Genomic DNA, 27,706 nt, shown 5'->3' with positions numbered 1-27,706 from the left:
CCCATTAACAATAATCATCTTTTGTTTATTAGAAATGTGTCAACGATAAGACAGACACGATAACAGGCAAGAAATACAGCATGAAATCCACTGAAAACCAGTTTAGCAAAACTAAATCGATTCAGTTCAGTGAATCATCGATAATCTCCATTAAACAGACAGTCACTCAAAAATAAATTCTTTCATCATTCACTCACCTTTCACCTGTTCAGTTTCTTCCTTCTGTTGAACACAAAAGAAGATAATGTGAAGAATGTTAGCAAAGCAGCAGCCATTGACTTCCACAGTATTTTATGTTCCTATAGATGTCAATGGCTGTTTTTTTCCAACATTCTTCAGAATATCTTCTTTTGTGTTGAACAGAGGAATGAAACTCATAAAATGTTAGAACCAGTAGTTCAAGTAAATGAGGAAATGTGATTTTTTTTTGTGAACTGTCCTTTTAAATGATGCAGTGAGCTGAAATGAGAAGAAACACTCCTCAAAGTCTCTTGACAGTGAGAAAAAGCACATTTATTACATATAAAAATAAGTTCTTCAGCACTTCTTCTTCTTCTTCTTCTTGTCTGCTTTGCTGGCGTCATCGTGAGCTTTCCTCTTGGCAGCCAGTTTGTTAGCCTGTTGGAAGGTGTTCAGTAGATTCATGAACAATGAAGACTATGAAGGTCACTGGAGCTTAAATAATGAGCCAAATGTAGGTCAAGCACCTTTTAAAGTGCTTTGGCAGTCACTGTGCTGGTTGTACATTAGCACCGCATCATTTACCCATTAACCAAAGCACTCACTTTGCAACAAGTGGTGAGCAATATTGCCATCTTAATGCCATTAGCCATATTTAATTAATATTTTGTGTTAGTTTACACCTGGGACACACCAAGCTGACGTCAAAAGAACTAGCAGTGATTAAAACAGACTGTGTTGTTGGCTTTTGTCAGTTGCATCGACAAAAACAAAACAAAAACAACACACAAACAGACGACTGCCAGCTGAAACAAGAATATACAGTAGTCAACATATGAAGTGGATCATTAACGCGTTTCAAAATTGTCCTCAGACAAGAATGGGTGTGGTTTATTAGTTTTAGGACAACTTTAAGAAAATTTTTTGATGCACTTCAAATGTTGATGTCTTATGTATGATGAATGTCTAATGCAGGGGTCCCCAAACTCAGTCCTTGAGGGCCAGTGTCCTGTAAAGTTTAGTTCCAACCCCAATTACACACACCTGAACCAGCTAAGCAAGCTCTAAGTATACTAGAAACCTCCAAGTAGGTGTGTTGAAGGAAGCTGGAACTAAACTATGCAACTATGCGCACCCTTGGTCTAATGTATATTTTGAGGTTCTGTAAGAGGATGTACCATTCTACACCTGCAGGTGGCAGTATCCGTCTTGTCATTTCCCAAAGGGAAACCAGAACTAGTGCTGCATACATACAAAACGTAAACAAAGTAGAGTTCATGGACCAGTATAACTAGGTGATGCTTCGATATGAAAATTCCAGACCACAACTAAAATTTCTCTTTCTATTACACTGATTTAACACGGATACATGTTTATGATGATGAATCAGGAGTCAAGAGGCAGTTTTATGTGTCGCCATGACAGCTTAGTAGCAATTTTGCAAGCAGCAGGAATAATTACTACAAAGAAATGTCAGAGTTAGTTTTTCCTGTGAGCATGTGTGGCTCATAGAGAAGTATGTGTGTACATAAGAGAGATATCACAGCAAAATATTTAGCTATTGTGAACTTTGATCACATGCAGGAGTAACTGTGTTACAAGCCACATATTTATATGGGTATTTTGAAATATCGCTTACAAATACCCTGGATTGAATTGGAAAGAGGAGCATAAATTTTGAAAATGTGCATAAAAATATAAGGAGCACAAATTTTTACCCAATAAGAAAAAATGTGCATAAATTCCAATGGAAATGCATTTATCGAATAAATTCCAGCCCACGCATCAAAAAAAAGTCATGAGATTTTGTTTCAATAGAACATGTGATAATAAAAAATGACGAAAGTGACAGGTACGTTGAGGTCCGAATATTTTTATAGTTTTCCATCCTTAACGGAAAGCATCAGCAGAACATGCAAATCTTCTAGGTATGAGCGGAGATGATTCTAAAAGAAAGATGACATGACTGTGCACACTGTGCTTTGTGTATGTGTTCTAAGATGGAAGTAAGTTATTACATACGAAAAAAGGTCTTCTCCTAACACAGCAACTTTCATTTTTCTTTTGATATTAAACTGCAGTTTATCAGGAAGTGAAGATTTAGTTTTCTTGTTAGATGGAAACGCTGCTTTATGTGCAAATGTTTTTATGTGATATTCCAGTTTTGTGCATAAATTTAGTTTGCATCTTTGGATGGAAACATAGCTATTGTTGACAGTGTGCTGCTCTTGCATTTTGATCAAACTGGCCTATGCAAGGCGCAATAAAATGAATGCATTTCATAATGCAGTGCTTTCTGTGTCCAGTGTAAAAGCTACCAAACTGCCCAGTGACTGATTATGGTTGAAGGGAGAATGAATCCAGCGTACTGAACACTGCTGGGCAGTGTGGCACAGCATACCCATTTGTCGGCTAATTTTTTATGCGTTTTTCTCTTTTGGCTCAATACCCTGCATTCCTAATTTTCTCAGTACTTCTCACACACCACAGAGCGATTTACTTATCCAGATATGTTTTATAATCCATATCGTTTGCAGATATTTAAAAAGTGCAACAAAATGACAGCTAGCTTATATTTGATCCCTCTTGACTTGCATCATTTAGTTTTGTCAATTCAGTTTTTGTTCTCGCATTGCGACTTATAGATGAACAGCCAATCAGAGCGCTCTCTTTCACTGAAAGCTGAATCTGATTCTGCATACAGGTAAACTTCCTCCAACATGAGCTCACGAGGAGCAACGTGTAGGAGGAGCCAACAACAAAATAAACATTGACATTAACTGACGTATTGTGTGTCCCAGCCTTTAGGCCCTTCAGGGATAAATGACATTAAATCTGCCAAAAGGTGGCAGCAAGTTCTGGCCTTAATGAGTGATTAATCGAATCACTGATTTAAATAATTTGTTCAAAACACCCAATTGACTTACAAACAAAGTAACTAACTAGCTGTACGAATAAACCACTAAATCAATGACTCACACATTTTGTTCAGAGACAGAACATCACAATGTTGCTATGAGACACAAATGCTCTACTTAATATCAATAACCACATTTGTGATGGAGCTCATGTGCTGACATTAGGAAATTATAATCATTCCATTATCCAATATTTTAGGAATAAATTAATTGAATGAATATCTCAAAGAATTAAAACAGACCCTTTATTTATCGAGGAAGGGCCTACATCTGCCAAGTTACCAGCATAAAACTAATCATTACAAATAAACTCCAAAATAGATCAAGATACATTTTGTTTGTCAATATTCCACACCTCTAGTATTGTTTTATAAAATGTGATGTGTATAACATAGCTGATGCATCTATTTCTAATCAGTCTTACCTCTCTGACTTTTCTCTTCTTGCCGAACATGATCTTGTCATAGAGGTATTTCTCTTTCTTCTTCATCATCATAATGGCCAGTCTCTTCTCCTCTGCTTTCTCCTCCTCTGCTGCTCTCGCACGGTTCTCAGCTTTGGCTTTACCAGGAGTCACCTTTACTGAGAGGCTCTGAGGGACAACCACAACAAATTGAATTTGATAAAAAAAAAAAAATTCCTAAATTAAGTTAGCAAAAGTGATTTTACATACATACAAAGCATACTAAGACTACTACTAAGTGACTACTTCAATGATTCTAAACATTTTGTGGAAAAAAAAATAAGGGTGATTTAAGGTTCAGTCCATCATTCAGCCTTACATATGTAAAAACGAAAATACATATTTAATCTGAATGGTACTCATTTTACATGTGCTCATACTTAATGTTTTAAATAAATCAAGTTCATTTGAATAGTGCTTTTCACAATAATTATTGTGAAAAGCAGCTTTAAAAAAGGTGCACATTATTGTATCAGAATCCACATCAGAAAAAGTTATTAGTCAACAACTTTATTAGTTGCTAATTACTTCAACTAACTACTCACTAGTAGCTTTTAGCAGTTAAAGTCAATATATATATATAATCAGTGTTTTGAAGGATAGTGATAAAGTACAAAGTTTTAAAATAACAAATTAAGATTTTGGAGCAGCACTGTGATGTATAATAACAAAATATATATTTTTGAAGATTTTTTAAAATATTTCTTTACACTAAATATTCACAAAATGATTTTTAAGAAAAGGCAAGGCAATTAATTCGGGTTTTGACATTTTTTACTCTACACACTTAAAGGTTCTTAATGGAGTATATACACACAGACTTTTAATTTCAGCCAGCCAGCGCACTTCTGGTGAACTGTCCTTACATAATAAAATTGTCACTTTTTCTTCAAAAATCAGTGATATTCACTGCCTGATAGATATACAATACAAAGGGGGTCTCAGACCGGACAAGAAGCACTGTATAAAATTCCATTTCCCCCTGCAATGTCTTTAAGATATGAACATTTATTTTATCCCAGTTTTTTCAACTGTGTTTCTGCTCTCCCCTGCTGATCCTAACGGCGCTATCGGTTACACAGTCTTGCATCTTGTTTTTTGCTTGAGCAACTAAATGAATGCTTAAGTTTATTTAACTGAGAGTGTTGTAATCACATCACAACATTCATGCTGTAAAAGGAACCATATGAAATAAAATAAAAAGTAACATTAAGCCTTCACCAGAAGTTTATCATTGGCTGAAAAACACTAGCTGTGCATATAATCCATTAGCGTTGATAGTTCCACAAATAACCTTTAATCCTTTAATCTCCAGGAACTTTCTGATTCCACAAACAGGTACTGGACAATCAAAAAGGCTTTAGATTAAGTAATTGATTTTCAAACTACAGTTTTGTTAGGAACTGGATATGGTTCTATTGTGGCATCACTGTTAAAACCCTGTTTTGGCTGTTTCTGCCATCTTTATGTGTAAAGGTATACAAGTGCTGGTAACTGCTAATTTACATTTTGCAAATGACCATCGAGATATAAATCTTCTTTAATTGATCTACTTAAGAATAAGTCACCTCTTGGATGGCCTGAAGGCGAATAAATAAGCATTCACTTTTAACAGATGTGATGCAACAGCCTTAAATATTTTACTGTGTGCAATTTCTGTAAAACTGAAGTCAACAAGCAGAACTGCAAAAATATTCTACGTGCAAAATCAAGAGCATCCAAAACCAAGGGGCAATCTCCCGCTCTCCCTCCTCAAGTAAACACGCAAGTAACTGAAACTGCTATTCATCAAAAATTCACTAGGCCTGGCTCCAAAAGAGCTAATTTCTATTGAGCCCAATGTTAGAATGGCCAACTTTACAGCAAAAAAAAAAAAAAAAAAAAAAAAAAAAAAAAAAAAAAAAGTTTAAAGCCTGGTACAAAAAACAATTTTGATGTATATAGCTAATAATATCACTGTTCATGACAACTGTAAGGGGGGTGATTTTTTTTATAACTCATCCTTTTTTCTTTATTTTTTTTTCTTTTGCGTTATATTAAGTCTGCATAATTACGGGTGTGGCCACTTGAGTGACAGCTAGGTATCGCTGGTCGCAGTCACTTCACCTCAGCTGATTCCAGCTGATTAGCTGCTGAACTCGTTTTGTTTTATGTGGCTTTACAAAGTCAAATGCTATTCAAGTGGCCTCCATTTCCCTTGTTAGTGAAATTGTTTACTTGTATTTCATATCTATAAATGTATTTATTTTATTTAAGATTTATTTATCATTCATAATTTTCTCTAGAATTGTAAAGCACTCTTGAACCTGACAGATTGATTAGCTGTATGCTGTAGAACAGTCATCTGAAACATTGTCAAACAGTGTTCTGCCTGGATTTCATATATAGCCTTGCATTTACTAACACAGACTATATTTGACGTATTTGTAAGTAATTTACATTTTCCTCCTGTAGAAAAACATCATAAGAACAATACTTAGTGGCTCAATGTAATACAACAGTGTTTTTAAAAGACTAAACACTTTATTGATATAGTATACAACCAAGCACGTGGTCAGAACACAAACGAATTGCAGGTAATAAAGTCCTAAGCGTTTCTCCCAAAAAACCCCCTATCTGAGCAAAGGTCTAGACACATTTGTAGCTCCACCTTTTTGCCCATTTTTGGTTACCCCCGGTCAGTGCGATGACATGCAAAAAAAAACATGGCACCAGTTGGCCATGCCCACTTATAGCTTCATTTGCGCGCTTCAAAACCTATGGGTGACGTAATCGATACTACGTCCATATTTTTTTTTACAGTTTCTACTAACCTTTCCCTGAGATCTCTTCTCCTCCATTTCAGCTAGATTTGCTTCTTCTTCTGCTTCCTCTTCATCCTCACTCTGCTCATCGTCCTCTTCGTCTTCTTCATCATCCTCTTCTTCTTCTCCCTCCTCTTCCTCGTCTTCTTCTGCTTCTGTTAAGAGATTGATGGTAAATTTAACAATCGTTCGACACTCACAAATCAAAACAGTAGAGATGCACGATCGACTGGCCAGGGACTAGAATCAGTTTCCTTGCTTGATTGATCAAACCAGTAACCAGCCGGTCTTAAAGCTGATTCCAACTGATCTGTTGTTAGCCACAGTGCAGATTGTGACATCACAGAGCCGTCAAACTTTTTCTGTAGTTGCCATCCACCTATAATTTGTTTATTTGAAAAATTTCCTAAAATTGCTTAATAGAAACACAAAGATGCACATAATTTTGAAAATGTGCAATAAAAAATGTGCACATAACTGAATAGATTAAACCAGAGAAGCCCAAAGTATGACCTGCGGGCTAAAGTTGGCCCTATGTAATCTTCGATTTGGCCCACCATCCCGTCTAAAAAAAGAGGGAGAATGATGGGGAGGGGTTGGGGCGAATGCCTTTGACAGTGATCGTCATTTCCAATTCAACAAAACCTTTTGCTTCTTTGTTTTTTTACTGAGCTACTAAAACTAAACTAAAAAATGAATGATTCAATTAAATACTGTATATGCTTCCGACTTTTAAAATGTAAATATTGTAAATACTAATAAATACTGTAACTTGACAGATGCACAAGAAATCTGTGAGCAAATCAAAGTAATCTTGACTAGTGTATTCAGCATAGGACTTATGGATGGGATTTTACTGTATTAAGTTTATTATAAAATGTTAAAAATTATACTGCATTAGTCAATATGATTTAAAGCAATGTTTTCTATTTTTTAATATTACCAAATAAATTAGGAAATTACCCATGGCAAATGTAATGTATATGGTTTGGTATATATTCGGTTCACAGCCCTCAATAAAGACTGCTTTTTGACCTTTTATAGTAAAAGGTTTGGGCACCCCTGGGTTTAACCTTTCATCATATAATACAAAACTTTGATGGAACAACATTTACAGAATAAAATCCAGCATGTGCATCAAAAAAAAAAAAGTTATGTGATTGTTTTAACAGATTTATTTATTTTTTGCTTTGGTCATTGTAAAATCCCTCAGCCAAAGTCTGTCGTCAAGGTGGTTCAGTATTATAACATTACTTTAGTGCCAGGTTATCAGGAAGTCATTTTGTTCTTTTTGCCTTAGAATGGAAGTGCTGCTTTATTCACAAATGTTTTATTTAATATTTCAGTGCTGCACATAAATCTAATTCACATTTTTGGATGGAAACATAGCTAGTGTGTGAAAGTGATACTATATTAGCAGCTTGCAACTACAATCATCACAAAAAATCTGAAAAGGAATTAATTTTACTTTTAATAGTCAGATGCTAATTGTCTAATCCAATTCAATGATTTATGCTAAGCTAAAAGTACTCCCGCCAGACCCGGAGATAGACTTGATGGATTCAAAAATGGTAAAACTTAACCCAACGGAGCTGTAAAATGACCATACGTACATATAGACAGGTCACAGCCCTGCCAAAAAATATTAATAATAAAAATTTAAAAAAATAGTAATTAGCAAAGAAAATCAGTGCATCTCTACACAGCAGTAAGTAAAACCCTCACGTGGTTTCTCTCCTCTCTGCAGGGCCATGAGCTTGAGTTTCTCTGGCGGCACATAATCTCCTTCAGTCTCCTCCACAAACGGTGACAGATGAGGCGGCAGTGTGACTCCCAGAAAATACTCCTCCACAGGTAACTGTATCTTAGCATTGACAGAGTCATACACCCACTGGGGCTGAATGTAGTATCTGCACCATTGAAAAAATTCATAAAGCACAAGAATATACACTTAATACACAAACATAAAACACTTCATTGAACACATACACAAAGACATAATCTATTAACTTTAGAACTACAGGTTAACTGTTTATATATACTAACTTTAACTGTTAAAAACTGTTGGTTACTAGTTAATTAATGTTATTAGTAACTAATAACGTTATGGTAACTAATAACCTTAATCTTTCCAAATTTGATTGTAATGCAATAGTATGCACCTTTTGCAAAGCTTTGAAATTATAATTATAAATACAAATAAAACTATTATAAAACAACTATTATAAACTATACAAATAAAACTAAAGCATAAACTGACTACAGTAAACACAGAAACTACAGTAAACACAGCTACTGTATATGATCAGAGAGTTGGTTTCAGACCTGTTGATATACTGTTTGTCCATGCTGGGTCTGTCCACGATGTGATGCGTGATTGTTTCGTCTGTGGCTTCATACGTGCTGCCGATGCACAGGGATTTATCCCAAGACACCTCTCCACCAAAACACCTGTACAACATATGACAAGTTTATATAAGCTGACAAAAGTGCAGGTTCATAGTGTTTTTTTTAACATTTCTTTACATTTTTTTGGATTAAAATCAACTAAAATGAAATGTATATTAAAATCTGTTTCGAATAATTGCCAAAACTTTGTCTTGTAAAACAGCTAAAACTAAATAAACAGTATACTGACATAAAAAAATGACAGAAACATTCAACAAAAATGCTAAAACATTAACCCAATAAAAATATATATAAAAAAATAAAACTGACCAAAAATATAATCGTATATTATTGATATTAAACTAACACTGACTTTTTTGTTGATTACAGATGCAACGATTAACCAATTTCGCTATTAACTGCGCTTTGATTCGTCACAGTTAATTAATCGTAAAGCCTTCTCAACACCGTGTTTCAGCAGGGAAACTGCTGCACCTAAAAGTTATGCTTACTGTGTGCTAGTTTAAAGTTCTGAGCTTGTACACAATACACATGTACACACTGGATTAAAGGCTGACTTTACCTATGGCAGAAGCTAAAACCATAAGGCTGTTCACATATCTTGTCTTTTGTGCACGCAAGTTTGTTATTTACTATGGAGGTACAGGCAGTGCAACGTGCTCATGCTTTCCAGGTGCACCTAGTTGAATGAAAGCACTGCGAGTCACATGACAAGAACTAAACGGTCAGCTTCATACTCTGTATGGACTATACTATACATTCCTACTCCAAAGAGAAAAATGTATATAATATTAAAATATAGTTGATCAAAAGTGCCTTTCAGACAGTGGTTCAGCAGCCTTTGCCTACATTGGATCTCTTTAAAAGGGAAACCCTTAGCTAATAAGTGGTTTATATTTATTAGACATTAGAAAAATACAACTTTTTAAAATGTATTCTTATTTATATTCATTAATTTATTATTGTTCTGTCATTGATTTTCAGTGTAAAATTATTACTTCTGTTTAAACGCCAAAAACTTCTTTTTAAGTCCAAAGTAAAATGGACTATTGTTTGTTTGTTTGGTTTATTATTATGTTGTGCTGTATTCATTGGTTATTGAATAGCAATACATAACACTTTAAAACAAAAGGAGTTTTCATGTGATTTTCTAAACTAAAAGAGTTTAAAATGAATGAATGCATAATAATCGTGATTATTCCTCAGACTGCAATCATACAACTAAAATCTGTAATCGTTGTATCCCTATTGTTAATATAAAGTTTAGTTTTATTAAATTCGATTTTATTCATTTATTTAATTTAAAAGCAACCATGTAACAGAATACACACACACACACACACACACACAAGGGGTTGCACCAACTAGTCAACTAATCGACTTTAATTCTCTGCCGTGATGCTTTTTGATTGATGTCGACTAGTCACGCTCTGCTGATCATGCGGTTTTGGACCTGAACGACATGTCAGCTTTACCCACAGGTGGCTAACTGGATGAAACTGCCCTCGGATTATTTAAATTAATTCTTAAAATGGTATCTTTCTTATGTCAGCGTCAAAGATTCACGTGAACTTTGAGTGAACTTTAAATGGTCAAACAGATGCCAGTCAGATTACTCCATGCAAATACCCTTGAGCATATGCTACCCAATCACGTTTACGCAACCCTGGAAAACTAATGTAATTGGCTGTTGTCCTCTGGGAAGTAGACGCGGACATATTTTGTGAATGAACAAATGAATGAATGAAACTGAGAAGTGCTAAGCCAGGAAGGTGTGACTTCACTTCATAGTGTGTGTAAACATCATCTCCGGTGAACGCAGTGTAGATGTGCAACGAGAAGACTTCTGATGACCAGGATGAGCAGGAACCGTAAAAAACGACCGTCTTGAGCAGGATTTTTAGCAGCTTTCTAACATCCACCACAAATTGGTAAAATATGTGTCTGAGCAGGACTCTGACAGTGTAATATTTGACAGTGTAACGTTACAGCCTTTGTCTTTCGTGCATTATTTTATGAATAACATCACATAAATCTGTGTTCTGATGTCGTATGCATTATTTCTGCACTAAAATGTTATTGTTACATTCTTACTAGAACATGCAGTGATCAAAGTGTTGACTGCATTTATTTAGCAGTAAAATTAGCCCTGTAATAATGCTAATGATGCATTATTAATGAAATAAATGTGTTGAGAGTGCATTTGTTTTGCACTAAAATGAGTCATTGGTGATGTTGCATTATTTTTACAACGTGTTTTGAGCTGGCAAACAGCATGTGAATTTATTTCCTGCAAACAAATCGTAAATTGTCATGTTGCAAAACATTTGCATCTATATATACGTTTTTGAATACAATTGTGTTTATATTTAAAAATGTATACAAATATATCAGTGATATCAGTAACACTGACTTGTATGTATATTTTTTTATTTTGTTAATAAAATGTTAATAAATGAAATTGTATTACTTTCTGCACATCACAGTATTAGAGAATTATGTTAATTTTTATTAAAGAAAAATAAGGGCTAATGGTGTAGAATAGTGTTAATTGTTTAGCTAAAATAAATGATTTATTTTAGTGACAAATCAATACATTTCACGTTAAATTAATATTTGACACAAAACTATCGGCTTCTAAAGTACATGTAATTTGGCCTTCAATGTCTTAAAAAAAACTAAGCAAAAACAGAGCACCTGTTCGCACCCTATTTAAGGAAAGTGTTATTAAAATGAAATGACATGTAATTAAAACGAGCTTGTACGTCACACTCCTTCACCTGATCACGAACGCCAACGATTCCCTGGGAACTTCTCTGTTTAGGAAAAACTTGAGGCCTTCGAAGAGTTTCTTCTGTTTGCTCTGCTGCTGCTCCATCTTCTCCCTCACCTCCATTTTCTCCTGGTCCTCCTGCACGTGCACACACACACACACACACAAATAAAGCTCTATAAAAGCAGCATTAAACAAAGACAAAGGTCGGTTACAGTCGCAGAGGTTTCATCAGTCTGTTTTTTTAACACCTTTGCCCCGTCGCCACAGTTACAGGCTCCCTCAGTGAACAGAAACACCAGGATGTGAGGTCCATTCAAAACAACAATTAATCAAACCTCAGGTTAAATGCTTCAGCGACTCACACCTCAATAACAGCCACCTTGCGACACTTTCCTTGGGTGAACTTGACAACGCTTGAAGAGTTATTGTGAAGTCACATGCCTGCATTAATTATGGAGATTAAGTTCTTTAGCAAGGAGAGATCCCGTCAACCACTTTGAGGGGTATTTGAGGAAAACCGATATCTAGATTATTAATGTAACTGTTTCAGTTATTAAAGGGATAGTTCACCTATTTTGTCATCATTTAATCACTCTTCCTTTGTTCAAAAACAGTAATGGGAGACATGAAAACAGTATAAAGATTGTTAGGTTAAAGGGATAGTTCACCAAAAAATCAGTTTGAGTTTCTTCTGTTGAACACAAAAGAAAATTCTTTGGAGAAAATCAAATACTACGGAAGTCAATGGTTGCAGGTTTCCAACATTCTTCAAAATATCTTCTTATGTGTTCGACAGAAGTAAGAAACTCAAACTCATTTTAAGGTGAACTATCCCTTTTTACCCGACACACATCAGACTTTCCGCGATTTTCAGACTTTCAAGACGGTTTCTTGTCTCCCATTTTTTCTGAAAGTATCTTTTTATTGTTCAATATTTAATATTTACTGTCATATACACCATATTCAGATGCTATGGTATTTTCATAGTTCAAGGTGTACAACAGTATTATTACAAGACAAAGCAAAACATTATTATTATTATCTTTATGAATGAATTAATAGTAATAATAACTGTTATAATAACCATAATAACAATACATGAACATTACATGTTATTTTAAGCAGTAAAAAAATACTATTATTATTATTAATAATAATAATTAAAATAATTAACAATGGTAATTTGACTGAAGCAATTCATTTTAATTATATTATTAGTAATTATTAATAATAATTATTATTAAGAAAATAACCATAGCAGAAATACATGAGGATTAAAATATTTGTTTAAGCAGTAGTAGAATCAAGTTAATATAGTCCTAGTAAATATGGTAATAAATAATAATGATTTAAATATGAATTTATATTAATATCACATTGTAAACTGTATTACTGATAGATTCTATTTCCGAATAAGCACAGTAGTAGAAATAAATAATAATAATAATAATAGCAAGTAAGGTAATTTGATTAACAATAATAATCATAATAATCATCTTTATTATAATTTATCATTATACATTTTTTGTTCATGTCTAAAAAAAACTTTGTTATTAATATTATTAATATATCATTCTATTGCATTACCATGGTTATTTGGCCAAGTCATCATTAAGTGAAACAACAACAATTCTGTAACCATGCCCAAACTACCATAGTTAAAACTACTGTATTTGAACCAAGTAAATGAATTATTATTACTATGATTAATATTATTTTTTAGCAGCCATTTACCTGGCATTAACCACAGGCAGGCTTTCTGCAGGTTTCTTCAAGTCAAACTTAAAACTTTAAGACACTTTTAAGACCATTGTGAAAGACATTTTAGACTTATGCAAAGCTAAACATCAAGGATTCTTTCTAATGAGTTTTTTCTGTATTTTCTTCTGTAAATAGTTTTTGTATTAATGAAAGATCATGTGTTGCTTTAGTTTTCTTTCCCTGATTAGGGAATTTAATTTGGAGAATTTGCTGTAAAATGTCTAACAACTACTGTTAATTGTATCTCTTTGCAATAAAAAAAAAAATATATAAATAAAAGTTCTGAGACAGATTATTGGTGATTATGTGTTGGCCCAATAGGGTAGCTTTCCCTGAACATAGGAAATTTAAAATTATTGAAGACCTTCAACCCAATATTTCAGTGTATGTAAGACTTTTTTAATTTAGTTTTTGAAATGTAAGACACTTAAAGACTTTAAGACCTCGCGGACACCCTGACAGAATGTCTTACAGTTATTTCCTGCATTCTCCACTAGGCATGGGATGATAACCAGTTTCAAAGTTTTCTGCGGTTTGGAAACGTCACTGTTATAAAACCTCAAAATATTTCTGTAATACTATTCATGTGGTATATGTATGCTTTTTTTTTTTTTTTTTAAATGTGTTGTCAAAGACCTTTTTACCAACAATCTAACAGTATTTCCAGCAGCAAAGGACCATACACATCAAGAGCTACTGGTCAGTCCACGACTCACCAGACATAAAAAAAATAAAATAAAATAAAAATAAATAAATAAATAAATAAATTATACTCCAACATCTGAGCAAGCTTTGGACCTAAACAGTGCAGTGGCTTTACTTCATGTAAAATTAACTTTTTATCCAAGGGTATTATATTGTCAGAATCAGCCAATGCCAATTTCCCACAGGTGAATTTTAGTCAATCAGTGTGGGTGTTGATGATAAACACAGTTGTCAGTCACTTGCTCGCTCACCCCTTCAGTAGGGAAGTGGTCCAGCTCTGCCTCCTCCTCCTCCACTGACGCCACCATACGAGCCAGACTGGCACTCAATGCTGACAGTTTCTGCAAACACATGCCAATAGACATGTCATTCAACACAGTTACATCTGACATGGGTTATTAAAAAGAAATCAACCTTTACCTCAGTGTAGCTTTCAGATTCCAGGGCGTAATCTTCTTCAAACTCTGCTTTGAGACTGATCTCTCCTTGTCCATCAAGCTGACACACAACAGGGAATAAAAGAAGAAATTCAGTTCCTAGTTAGATTTTTTTTTGGTTTATTTTGTAGTGTTCTCTGAAGCCTACTTATAATGCTTCTAGGGATTAAAAAAGCATCTTGATGCAGAAGTAATAGGCTGTTTAATAGTCATAATTTAAACCTGCTAACATATCATATGATCTATAAAAACAACAGTTACTGTAACATTAAAGGGATTGTTCACCCAAAAATGAAACTTCTGTCATCATTTACTCAGCCTTTACTTCTGAGTAACTTCTGTTCCAAACCTGTTCGATTTAATTTCATCTGTCGACTACAATAGACGATATTTTGAAGAAAGCTGGAAACCATTAGGTATTGACTTCCATCATATTTGTTTTTTTCTACTATGGAAGTCAATGGTTGCACATTTTAGGCTATCTTTAAAATATCTTCTTTAGTGTTCAACAGGAAAAAGGAAACTTATAAACGCTTGGAACCACGAGAGGGAAAGAAAATACTTAGTACTTTCATTTTTGGGTGAACTATTCCTTAAACGGGGCGTAGATTTAAGGTGGACGGAAGGGACGCGTCCACATCAATATCCACCGACCATTTAAATGTTTCCACCAATAATTTAATCCACTTTAAAAAATAAATAAATAAATCGTGCTGTCAACACTGACTAAGGCACACAGAAAGGGTTCAATCATGTTCTCTCCTTGAGACCTCCCGCCCCCAAAACAAACATGGACATTTTAAATTGGATGTGCCTTTCCCTGCTATCATGCGAGAGGCTGTGGCTGCGTTCAGATAAGCAGCGCCAAATGCAGTGGATAGTTTTTTCCCCATGCAAGAATAATGTGTGTTGTGTGCGGTTGGGTGACACTCACAGGTAAGCATGACAGCAGCTAAAGGTGGACATAAGGAGCTTTTTTTAACGAAAGTGTGAGTCACAGTCTGATGTTATAGCAGGTTGATATAGGCTAGTCTGTAAATAATATGTTCTGAAAACTAACTGCAGAATGAACAGCTAAAGTATGATTCCCGTCAGTTCTTATTATATTTATTAGACATATTATACTTGCACTATGGCTAAAATAAACTGAATTCTTTATTAAACTCTCTCTTTATCAGTTATTAAACATTATTCTAACATTACACTGTCACGCCTGTAGCAGCTTAATAAAAGAGTGGCTATTTGTTTTCTGGAAAATTTAACCTTTTTTACAGTTATTCGCCTGATTCTATTTAATTATGAGATATGACTACTGCTTATTTATTTTGGTGACATATTAAAAACAAATTTTTGCTAGAGTATCTTGTCGGATGGTTATCATAACCACACTTTTTGATATACAAAAAATATTTCCAACCATTTTGTCAAATTGCTTACCCTAGTATTTTACTATACTAAGTGTTTATTTACAAATGTGCATTTAAACTGTAAGCTTTATAAATAATGACAATTTTGAATAAAAAATATGAAAAGATTCTTATTTTCTTATTTTTAAAATAAAAATTTATTCTCTATCATTACATAGTTTTAAAAATCTGTTAAAACTAGTTTTAAATTAAGCACTGAAGCCTACAGGCAAATAACAAACTGGCCAGTACATTAAGATTTTCTCGTCAGAATTTGGACATTTAAATATTAGGAAAAAAATCAATAATAATAATAATCCAAAAAGAACTCGTCTTGGCTATATTATGTATATACATATACATATACTCAAGGTTGATTCGTCCATCCCCACGAATGTCAAGTGCAAACCTACGCCCTTACCTTTAAATGTTGGATGCAACATACATGGCACAGCATGGCCTTTTTAGCTTAACCTTTCAGCACATCCAGCAGTAAATTGTTGTTTGTTTTGAAATGAATCTACTGTAAAATGCCTGGTACTTAAATAAAAATAAATGTTATCTACTCTTTCCTAATGTTGGTATCAGAAGACAATGTAATGACTGTTTTTACCACAACTTGCATTACACAATGACTTGTTTCGTTTTCTTTTTATTTTGATTCCTGGATAGATCTCTGTTTAACCCTCTCTTTTCAAGACTACAGTTTAAATCAGTGGGCTGAGCTAAACAGACAATGCATGCATCGATGGCTTGGGTGATTAATCAAAGGCAATTTTCATGCGCAATTTGTCAGTAAAACCAGCTCTAGTAAACTAGTATTAAATAAACTAAGCCGTAGTTCACTGAAAAGCTTCGCAAAATTGTGTTCAAGATCTAATTTAACTTAATCAGACAATATTGATATACTTGTTCTCTAATGATAACAGCTGTTACATGGCTTTCCAGTAAACTACGGCTCAGTGTAGTCAATGCTGCAACATCTGAAAGCATGTGGAAATAACACAATGAAAGCACAGCTCATAACTTTAGTTATAAATACGTCTATGAGATAATTATACAGTCTTGTTTCATTAGTCACATTTAATCAATGAAAGCAGTTAAACAGTCTGTTTATAATGCAAATCTATGGGGATTTAATGGAGAGCTTCCTTAAGCATTCATATGGAGACTTACTACTTGTCACAGAACTGTGCTTCCCTGATAAGATGTGCATGACAATCGCAGCATTGCTCAGTCATATTTGCTAAATAATTTTGATTATTCTTCTGTTGAGGCATACTTTAGACTAACTTATATAATAAAGTGCAACAATCCTCAAGCTGTCATTTTTAGGGAGATTTGCTTTATTATGAGCTGTTTTTAGACAATTGAGACAAATCGTTTTGAGGTCTGAAACTTACAGGATGTTTAAATAGTACTAAAATCTCTCATATGTCGAATGATCAAGTGAATTTTGATTTTTCAGTTTATGACCCCATAAAATGGAAACACATTCACACATTTCGTGAGCGATACCTTGGGCGGGTAGACAAGGTTGAGAGTCTGATAAAGGCGGAAGTTAACGAAGCCGAGCAGTGTTGTGTAGAGCTCTGTGAATGTGGCCATAACTCTGTAGTCCACATCTGTAGGATGCTGAGAAGAAGAAACAGGAACACGATGAGTACGTTCAATGTAATAGTCATCATAAAATAATCTGCAGAAGGACAACAGCATCTGAAATATTGATAATGATCCATGACCAGTGATTAAATAACAATAGTCATTAGAGGTGCTGTACATGTTACCATGAGTTAGTTAACAGCAGATGTGTAGGGTGTGTATTGTTTGGTTTAATTTATTTTTTATTGAGCTTTTCCCATAACTGGTACCTTAACAATCCACAGAAAGAGAACATGTCCTCAACATGATAGTGAATATGTAAATATATAAAAAGACAGAAATACACAAAACCTGAGCCACCCAAGCAAGTACTAATAACAGAATAATAGCCTGTATTCTTGGAATGCTACAAAGCAGCATCAATTTTCAGCTACTCCTGTGGAAAAATGACCATATTTACCTTCTCAGTTTTCCAGGTTTCGTTGATAAACGGTGAACGAAAGTCTGACCCATAGGTCATTGACTGAATGAATACTGAAGAATCCACAAAAATGTTTTCAAAAATATGTTATACTTACATTATGGGCAAACTGATATGGTACGATCCATGTGATGGTCTGTCCCAAAACCTCTGCCTGATAGTAAATACCCTTAATGGAAAGAAAAACCTACAAAAAAAAGAAAACAGTATCAATCAAAGGTGATAGAAAAAGGTTAAAACACACCATCTGCTGCTAAAGCTGAGCTCAGAATCTATTCAAGGCGATGCATTTTAAAAATCTCAGAATCGTTGCTGAATTTCTCGAACGATTTTATCCCTCTGGCACTCTAATATGACCAGCAAATGTCACCAGCTGAAGTCTGAGGCTATGATCAGATTATGAGGCAGCTCACAACACAACAAATTGTAGCAATCAATCTGTCATGACATAGTAGTCAATATTTGAGGTGGATCAAATTTTTTATTGTTCTTCAGACAAAAATAGGGTGTTGATTAAAGGTCCCGTGAAGTTATAGATATCCTAAAAACATTACTGATTCTAACATCAGAAAAATATTATTTTAATTTCACTGGACCTCTAAAAGTTTTAGGACAAATTTGTTTTAAATCACATTGACTACTGTATAAAAGAATGAATTACAATCTCAAAACTAATTCTGCCTAGAGAGGGTTTTTAGTCTTCGAAGGTCCAAAAAAAAAAACTGGAACTAACGACAGAATTGATTTGTTTATTTAGCTTTAGGCTACCGTCCACAATAAAACCCAGATCCTTCACAGTGAATGAGCAATAAGGGTGGTGGTAATTTACTTCATTATCTGACAAACCCCATTTACGGTTTTCACTAGCTATGTTTCCATCCATATATTTTTATGTGCGTTTTGGAACATTGCAAAAAAATCCAACAAACAAAAATGCCGAATAAATTCCAACATGCACATCAACAAAACGTATGTGATTTTGATTTAACAGATAAACCAGCGAGCCGACCATATTGTAAAAAATCTGAAATATTGTTTTTTTATTTAGTCTAAAATCCCTTAGCCAAAGTCGGTGATCAAAATGCTTCAGTATTATAACTTCCAGAACTGTCTTGATTGTCTGTGCTCCCAAAGAACATGTCATGCCTCCAAAAGCAAATGTGCATTAATTAAAATTCATCTTTTGAGAAATTTAGATTAATTTATTATGCAAGAAAAAAGGTCCAAAGTGGCTTCTTTTACCTCAGTTTTTATATTTGGCCCCAGTTTATCAGAAAGTGATAATGATTTTGTTGTCTTTGATTCAATGGATAGAAACGCTGCTTTACTTTCAGAATTTTGACAACCCTAATCATCTAAAACATTTAGGAATTTGGTACTAAACGACACAAGTTTTAAAAATGTCAATTTCCAACATTTGAGCACTGTTGACCATGTTCTTAAAGCCGTTAAAAACCTAAAGAATTATCAGCGGACCACTCGAATGTCAGCTTACAGACAAATCAGCTGATTGACGGAACTTTGAAACGCTCCAGTGTCCCTATACCTGTGCTTACACTCAGTACAGTTCGCATATCACACAGAACTGATGACCTTCAGGGCCAATAAGTCATTTCTGTTGAACGCTTTCAACAGCGTTTAAATGTTAGCAGGAAATGGGCGTTTTTAAAATGTTAGTATCGATTGGTACCAAAAATCCAGTATCAGGATTTTTCAGTTTTGATTTCTTTTCTTCAATCTATGAAAATGGAGCTTCTTGAAAATGATGAAGACTCATTTTTAGTTTGTAAACGCTATCCAGAAATGCCCTCTGACATATCTTCTGGACTATCGTGTCAGGGCAGGGCTCGCAAAATTTGGTGGCCCAACATCCCGTCTATTGTTTTTTTCAGCCAGGCTACCAAAATTAATCTACAACATTGTCTGGTGCTGCTCATAGGTAGCCCGGTGGGCACGGTGTAGATAGATTTTGGTAGACCGACTAAAAAAACAATAGCCGCTGGATGTCCTGCGTATATTCATCTTCTGAGATCAGACAAGATCAGGCACGGTAACAGTGGTATGACCATAAGCTGTATATCATTCCCTGATTAGTACAGTAGATGGCAAGAATGAATGCTGGTAAAATATGCAGACACTCAATGAGCTTGAATCCTGAGATTCTCAAATGTAGTAAAAACACCAGCCTAAACAGGGAGCTTTTACTCTACTTGAGGATTTTTATTCTAAAGTAACATTTTTAAACTGAAAGCACACCAGTGCAAAAAGCCTGAAGTGACTGAAACACTCCAACAGCTGGCTCTCCAGATGAAGATTAAAGAGACTGACCATTTAAAAACAATTATTATAATTCAAACCATTTAAATGTACCTTTCTTAGGGAGCGTGAGGAGATGATGTAGTTCATCCACTCAACACTGAGTCTCCGACACAGCTGAATTGTCTGGACGTGGCATTTTCCAGTACGAGCGAATGTAGAGAACAGAAAACACATAGAAAGGGCATCGTCCACATCTCGGAGAGCATCAATGAACGTGGGATACCTGGGAAAACAAACTTATTTTAGAGACTGTATACAAAGACAACACGACAGGAAGGACATTAATCATTTGGCGGCTCAAAACACTTCAAAGGAATGTGAATTAATTAAGCTAAATTTGTAAATGCTGAAAAGAAAGTTTATTATTAACATTTTAATATTTTACCAGACTAAAATACCCAGAATAATCATTCTTTGGGGAGGCATTCAATTGATCAAAAGTGAAAGTGGTGACATTTAAGAGAAATGCTGTTTGTTTAATTAAAAAAAGATAGTAATAAAATAAAATCTAACGTTAACGTTGCCCTCTAATGCCCGATTCAACACTTCCCATTCACCTTGAATGGGTGATGTCAAGGGTTGCCAAACTGAATTGTGGATCCGTCTACGCAAAAGTTTGGAATTTATTAACTTTTCAAGCACCAACAGCGCCAGCAAATCAGATCGCTTTATGCAAATACTCAGGCTCACGCAGTAGCTGATTGCGAACTAATTTCATTGGCTGATGCTGCTATGATGATCGCGCCTCAACTTTAGCCACGCCCTCCCAAAAGCCTTAACACTGAAGCCCCGTGTAAATAATTTAATTAAAAAATATAAATAAGAGTAATTACATATAGTCATTGATGCACAGATGATCTATAACAGATTATATAAATTAACTTATTAATAATATTAATAAAAGTTCCTGACCAGATTACTACTTTTTTATATTTAGATTTAGCTGAATACAAGTTAAAAAGCTTTGTTTACAGAACAAGTAACAGGATAGCAAATGAATGTTATAACACAAACATGGAAAAATATTTGGTCAGGGGCAGCCCAACATATGTTTTCCACACAAAAAAGTAATAAATCATTAACAAATGATTCTTGAGGAGCAAATCTGCAGGATTACTGAAAATCATGCATTAATTATCACACAAATTCTACTTTACCAAAAAAGGGACAACTTTTAAAACTACTAGAGGTGAACGCATCACAAATCTCACGGTTTAGATCACACTACAGTTTTTGAGTCAAGGATCGAACCATTTTTTAGATCAGCAAAAAAGGGAGACTCAAATGTCATTTGCTTTCCATTCATACGAAACATTACTGCAAAAACCACTGGTTTTCATAAGCAGAACTCAGAACCTGTATTTTTAATAAAAATAAAAATCAGGGAAGAACCAGCTGAAAAAAAGAAAAATATTCAATACGAAAAATGATCTTTGCTACTGTTGCTGATAACGCCAAATATAGAAATCTAACATCTTGTACAACATATAATATTTATTTTCAATTAATGATTTACCAATTCACACATAAAACTTTGTTTCATTGTAGGTGGATCATTTTTGAAAACCTATTCAGTGTCATATTTGATGGTTGTTAGTCGCCACCCAGTGGTTAAACAATGTAATTGCTACAACATTGATAAGCGTCAAGTTCCATTACACTGTGATTTTAATCTTTACCATAAACATTAGTGTTTATATCTGAACTATAAACTGTTCTCCCAGTATCTGTGTTTGTAACTAACTGCAAAAGTGTAAAAACTGAATCTTTCTCGATTAAACACAGATATGAATGCTGCTCTTCGAAGGATTAATAAACATATGCAAATTTAATTTTCATTCATTTTTTGTGCGTTTGAAGTGAGATCACGATCTTTTAAAGTTTAAGTGTGCAGCTTTACACTGAATGCATTAGGCTAAACAAACAGTGACAGAAAACACCTTTAATTAATAACTTAAGAAAGTATTTAGGCAGGTTCCACACCAACTTTTTCCATCATCATTATATCTTACAGGGAAGCAAAAATGCTTTCATACACGTGATTTGAATAACGTGGGAGTCGATCTCTCTGTAATTGTTTAAAACTTGTTTTTAAAAAGTTATTAATCCGCAGGGTTGTGATCTGTACACCCCTAAAACTACATTAAAAATATTACAAACAGAAAACATAGAAAAGTTGAAAACAATACAAATGAGTAGAACTCGATATAATTAACGATTTTATATATATGAATCAATATGCACCTATATACCCTCACAGATATTCAGATAGACTCCTCTTTTAAAATGATATTTTCTACAGTATGCTTTACAATAATATACTTGTGCATATACATTAGATTAATCATTACCATAGCAAAAACAGGAACTTATCTAAAATAAATAAATAAATATAAATAAAACAATATATATATATATATATATATATATATATATATATATATATATATATATATATATATATATATATATATATATATATATATATATATAAATAATTCTGCCTCAGTGAGAATTTGAAGAGGGTGACAGTAAACCTTTAAACATTTGTGTTCCATATTGAAAAAAACAATGTTGGAAAAACATCCCAAATCCCAAAAGCTGCTGATGTGACAGTTGTGCATGGTGGCAGATGAATGGGAGACAGACAGTCTATGAGACAGATGGCCCAGCCAAGATAATTAAAGTATCATATTCATAGTTTCATATGACTTTTTGGATTTCTCATAACTGATCTGTTTGTGGACATGAACCAAGGCTCGTTCTCACAACAGTGTTTGGACACAAATAGGTGCTTATCACATAACACCGCATGGAAAAATTAACAGGCCGTTATGAGGGATCTGAGAGCTCAAGTTTGCCATCTGCAGTTCACAGAAAGCACTGCGTTCACCCTCACCTCTCCTTGATGATGTGGTCCAGTTTGTAGCCAGGCTTGTTTTCTTTCAGTCTCTCCACTGCGCTCCACTCAGCCTTCCCATACGCTTTCCGCAGCTTCCGGACAAAGATCTATAATCAGGGAAGAAAGATTTCAGGATGTGAAAATATATCACAAAAAATATCTTGAAAAATATCTAGTAAAATATAATGTACTGTCATCATAGCAAAGATAAAAGAAATGAGTTATTAAATCTGTTATGTTTAAACTGCTTTAAGCATCTTTAGCTTTAAGGCTAAATGCGGCACACACGCACACACACCAACATGCGCTTTTTCAAGCTTTTAAAAAACATGAATGATTCGAACATACATTAATGAATGATGCGCATCCCATGCTGCAAACGTTACATTACAGCACATGCTTTTAGTAATTTTCATGTGGAACTGAGCTTTGCAGAGCAACAAATGTGTACAACTGGAAAGGGGGCAATATATGATGGAATATCGACTGATGGTTTTTCATAATCGTTAGATGCCAAATCGAAACCGGATTTTTGATTAATTGCACAGCCCTACTATTATGATAGTCAGAAAGTCAGACAAGTCCATAAATTCTTGTCAGATAAAAAATTATTCTTGTTGAGTCATGGACAGCACATGTCCAAGCACAACTGTTTCCAGACCAATCATAACTTGCTATCTTTAAAGACCTACACAATTTTGTCAACATCAGTAACCAAAACACAATGCATTCAAACAGATCATGCCAAAATCAACCGATATTTTATAATCTGGATTTTATGCATAATTTATTTGATCAAAACAATGGTATAAATGTTGCGAGATTACACATAAGGACTGGAATAGAGTGGTGATACAATGGCATGCACCGTATACATCCAAGAACAAACTACTAAATTCAGCATAGGAACAACAGGTATTTTTAGATAAAACAGCATGCAAATAGCCAAAATATTTCTAATAATAAAGTAAAATTTCTCATTTTACATTTTAATGTGTAGCAAAAATTATAGTGACAATGCCATCAGCTGTGAAATGCTAATTAATTAAAAACAAAAACATATTTGAGTGTCATAGTTAGACTAGTAGACAATTCAGTCATTATCAGAATCATTACCACCCTATAATCAGAGACATTATAGTTCAACTATATTATTTACTAATTGTAGACGACCAAAGTGGAATTAGATACCATTTGAAATCAGCTTTAAATATAAGCCAAGATATTGAAGGAAAACAGATAAGAGTTATAAAATAAAGCAAAAAAAACAAATAAATAAATAGTTCAATAAAACAGCAAGGACTTCAGACCTAAATTGGTGCATCTTTCTAGTTACTTTTAGAAGGGAATTACCAACCAACCAGTATATTAGCTCTACTGTCATTTAACTCAAAAACCCAAATGTACAAAATTTATCAAACTAATTAGGGACAAAGACCAGCATACAGCTTTACCGAAGGCACAGTTTTACCTTATACTCTCTGAATTTGCCAACGATGGGTTCATGCAGCAGGAAGCGGATGTCTTTCAGCAGATAGTAAGTTCTAGCAGCCGTCGAGCCCTTGTTGACCTTCTTTTTGTGTTTGGGCTCATGAGGATAAATTCCTTTTAATATGCATAACCGCCTACAACATCAGATGCATACATTAATACACAAGTTTAATTACATGCACAAACATAAAACACAAAGTAAGAGTTATAATACATCTGCGGTGTAAAAATTCTGCGAAACAATTATGATTGACATACATTTTCACCATGATTTCTGTTTGAGCTTATGTAGGCCTACAGTTCAAAATTCATGTTTAACTGAATAAACAGTCAACACAAATGCATCTTATTGAAAATCTTTTAATTTTATCACCAATTATCATAGTAGAACAGTTTTTCAAGCAGTTTGTGATGCATTTTGGAAACAGGAGATGAGCCCCTGGCAGGGCCGGATTAACCAATGGGCCTTATGGGCACCTAGGGGCCCCTGCGAGGGGGGAGAAAAAAAGACAATGTCGGAGTGTCTTTTTTTGGCTAATTGCAAATAGCGCATCTAGTTGGAATAAGCTTTTCTGGGTTTACGCCCATCGATGCCTGATTGATAGAGACAAGACAAGTGAAGAGCTATTAAACATTACAGCTGCAGTGGCGCACTTGTAAGGCACACATATCCATCTTTTGGCGCGATAAATTATAAACTCGGTTCGAATCCACCATCTGCTGAACTTGTGCTACTTTTTTTCTCCCCATTACATATCAGATTGGAAATATATTTATTTTTATAAGGAAGGAAACATTTTTAAAAAATTATGCAAATGTGATATAAAGTCACAAGTGTCTCGTGGGTATTTAATAATGTTTAGCCTTATTGTAGGTGCCTCCCTCTCTGCAAAAACTATATTGCTCAGACAACTGTATTTCCTCTGAGCAAAAAAAATCGCGATCACACATTAATATTATTATTATATTTAAATTGCCTTTCTTTCTTTAACTAAACAGAATGCTGTAATTGGTCAAGCGCGGAAACGTCAGTTTTGTAATAACCCGCACTAAACTGAGCGGACTGTAGTGTAATGTTAGTATCTGTCATAGATCAAAAATGAGTGGACAAGTGGATTTAGCAAACGCGAGAGAAAGAGGAGAGGAGGCATCTTTATCGAGGCATTTTCCATACACATCATCTTTAAACAGACCCATGATCAGGAGAATGAGGGTACAGAAGAAGACGTTATGGTAACTTTAAATGAGAAGCTAGCATTAACCAGGCGGAGGAGGCTAACGGCAGCGCAGCGCGGACTGTATTCATCGTGTGAGAGACAGACTGAAAAGGAGAGAGAGAGGGAGAGAAGAGGTATAGTGTGTGTGATTTTGGATACTTTTAGGTTTATAATCAAGTCTTCATCACGAGAAGAGTAGAGAAAATACAGGGAGAGGAGGAGATACAGTAAATCAGTGTTTGTATTATGAAAGACTCAGATTCATAGAACTCAGATTCATAGAACTGGATTGGAGAGGCATTGTGCGTTATATGCCATGGCAATAATATGCTTTATAAGTTTGTAAAAGCAATACATTAAAATACCCTTAAAAAAAAAAAAAATAAAAAAAAAATAATAATAATATATATATATATATATATATATATATATATATATATATATATATATATATATATATATATWTTTTTTTTTTTTTTTTTAGTATTTTTATTCAATGCTTTGAAAAATAAGTTAAATCTTTGGAGACTATAAATACATATGTACTATATAGCATTTATTTAAATTTGTGTGCAACAAATTATAGATTCATTTTATTTAAAAATTATTATTATTATTCTTATTTTTTAAATTCAACTATAGGGGTGCGGCCAGGTAGGGGGCCTTACAAGACAATGTGCCCAGGGGCCCCTGTGTTCTTAATCCGGGCCTGGCCCCTGGTCTAATGCGCCACTTGGCTTGAGAAACCTGTTCTTAAAGACTTATTTAGGTAGCACACATATTCTGAATGGCTCATTTGAATTCTGCCAAAGGCATTTTAATTCTGAGATTATTCTAGATAAAAAAAAATTATCTATGCCCACCTATAAGTTTTACTTGGTCTACAAGAAATTTTCACAAAAACGAGACAAAGCATGAAATACATGCTTTCTTGCATTGTGATTATTCAATTTCTGCAGCTGAATACTGGTAGGCTAGGCTCACCAGAAAACCAGCAAATAGAGCTAGTCAAACCATCTTGGGAAACTGTATTCATGTCAACATATTTACAGCAGGAAAAAAAACATCGCAATGTCAGATTTTTCCAACATCGTGAAGCCCTAGAAGCGAGTGTGACAGATGTGTAAACCAACCTGAAATCAGCCAGACTCAGACTCAGCTTCTTACGAGCTTTATTCCTGGTGATGTAGTTAGTGGCTGACCCACTCTCATACTAAACAAGAAGAAACGTCAAGTTAACACATAACGATAGTGCATGCTGTAAATGCACGACACATTTTTTTCACACAGATATGTTTTACTCATGATACGCTGTCAGTCAAAGCTGCAATTAACTGAAACTAGACATTACAGTTAAGGGTCCACGTCAAAATAAACCAATTAAACATATCGTATGCCATTTGGCTATAAGTAAACACTACAATAACGACTGTGTTCAGAAGCCTGCAAAAGGGCCCTGCGCTCAACAAGATATCACGTTTTGTTTACAATAGTTTTGTTCTGAATCTCGGTCTTACCTTCTTCTTTTGTAATCCGCCCATGGCAGCGGTATCTGCGTTTTGTCACTCGGCAAAACTTATATAAAAACTACTGTAAATAAACACAGCAAATATACTTCAGCGCTAACGTGCGTCTCCAGAACACACGTGTTTTTTGTGACGCCAGAAAGCCGAGAGAGTAGGACCCTGGGATTTTGCTCACCCAAGCGAATGCCTGCGTAGAAATTCATGAGAATCGCTGGCGTATGTCAATAATTTTATCTTTTTGCTTTACATATTACATTATATACGTGTACATACATAATAAAACATTGTTAAAACATTGCTATATGGTAA

The 27,706-nt window shown here is 34.4% G+C and overlaps 1 protein-coding gene across 1 annotated transcript; it reads right to left on the bottom strand.

Annotated features, from left to right (window-relative positions):
* On the bottom strand, positions 1–27,544 carry pes (pescadillo). The gene is given in 15 exon segments (NM_131030.3): positions 1–618; positions 3,523–3,690; positions 6,375–6,520; positions 8,091–8,275; positions 8,691–8,816; positions 11,555–11,685; positions 14,268–14,357; positions 14,437–14,514; positions 17,378–17,494; positions 18,040–18,129; positions 20,313–20,484; positions 23,161–23,270; positions 24,635–24,788; positions 27,005–27,084; positions 27,389–27,544. Coding segments are annotated over 15 exon segments (1,752 nt in total). The 5' UTR covers positions 27,413–27,544; the 3' UTR covers positions 1–537.
* Positions 27,545–27,706: the final 162 nt, after the last annotated feature.

The sequence above is a fragment of the Danio rerio genome, chromosome 5, assembly GCF_049306965.1.
Source record: "Danio rerio strain Tuebingen ecotype United States chromosome 5, GRCz12tu, whole genome shotgun sequence".
NCBI classification, from domain to species: Eukaryota; Metazoa; Chordata; class Actinopteri; order Cypriniformes; family Danionidae; genus Danio; species Danio rerio.
This window is presented reverse-complemented; position numbering and strand designations above follow the sequence as displayed.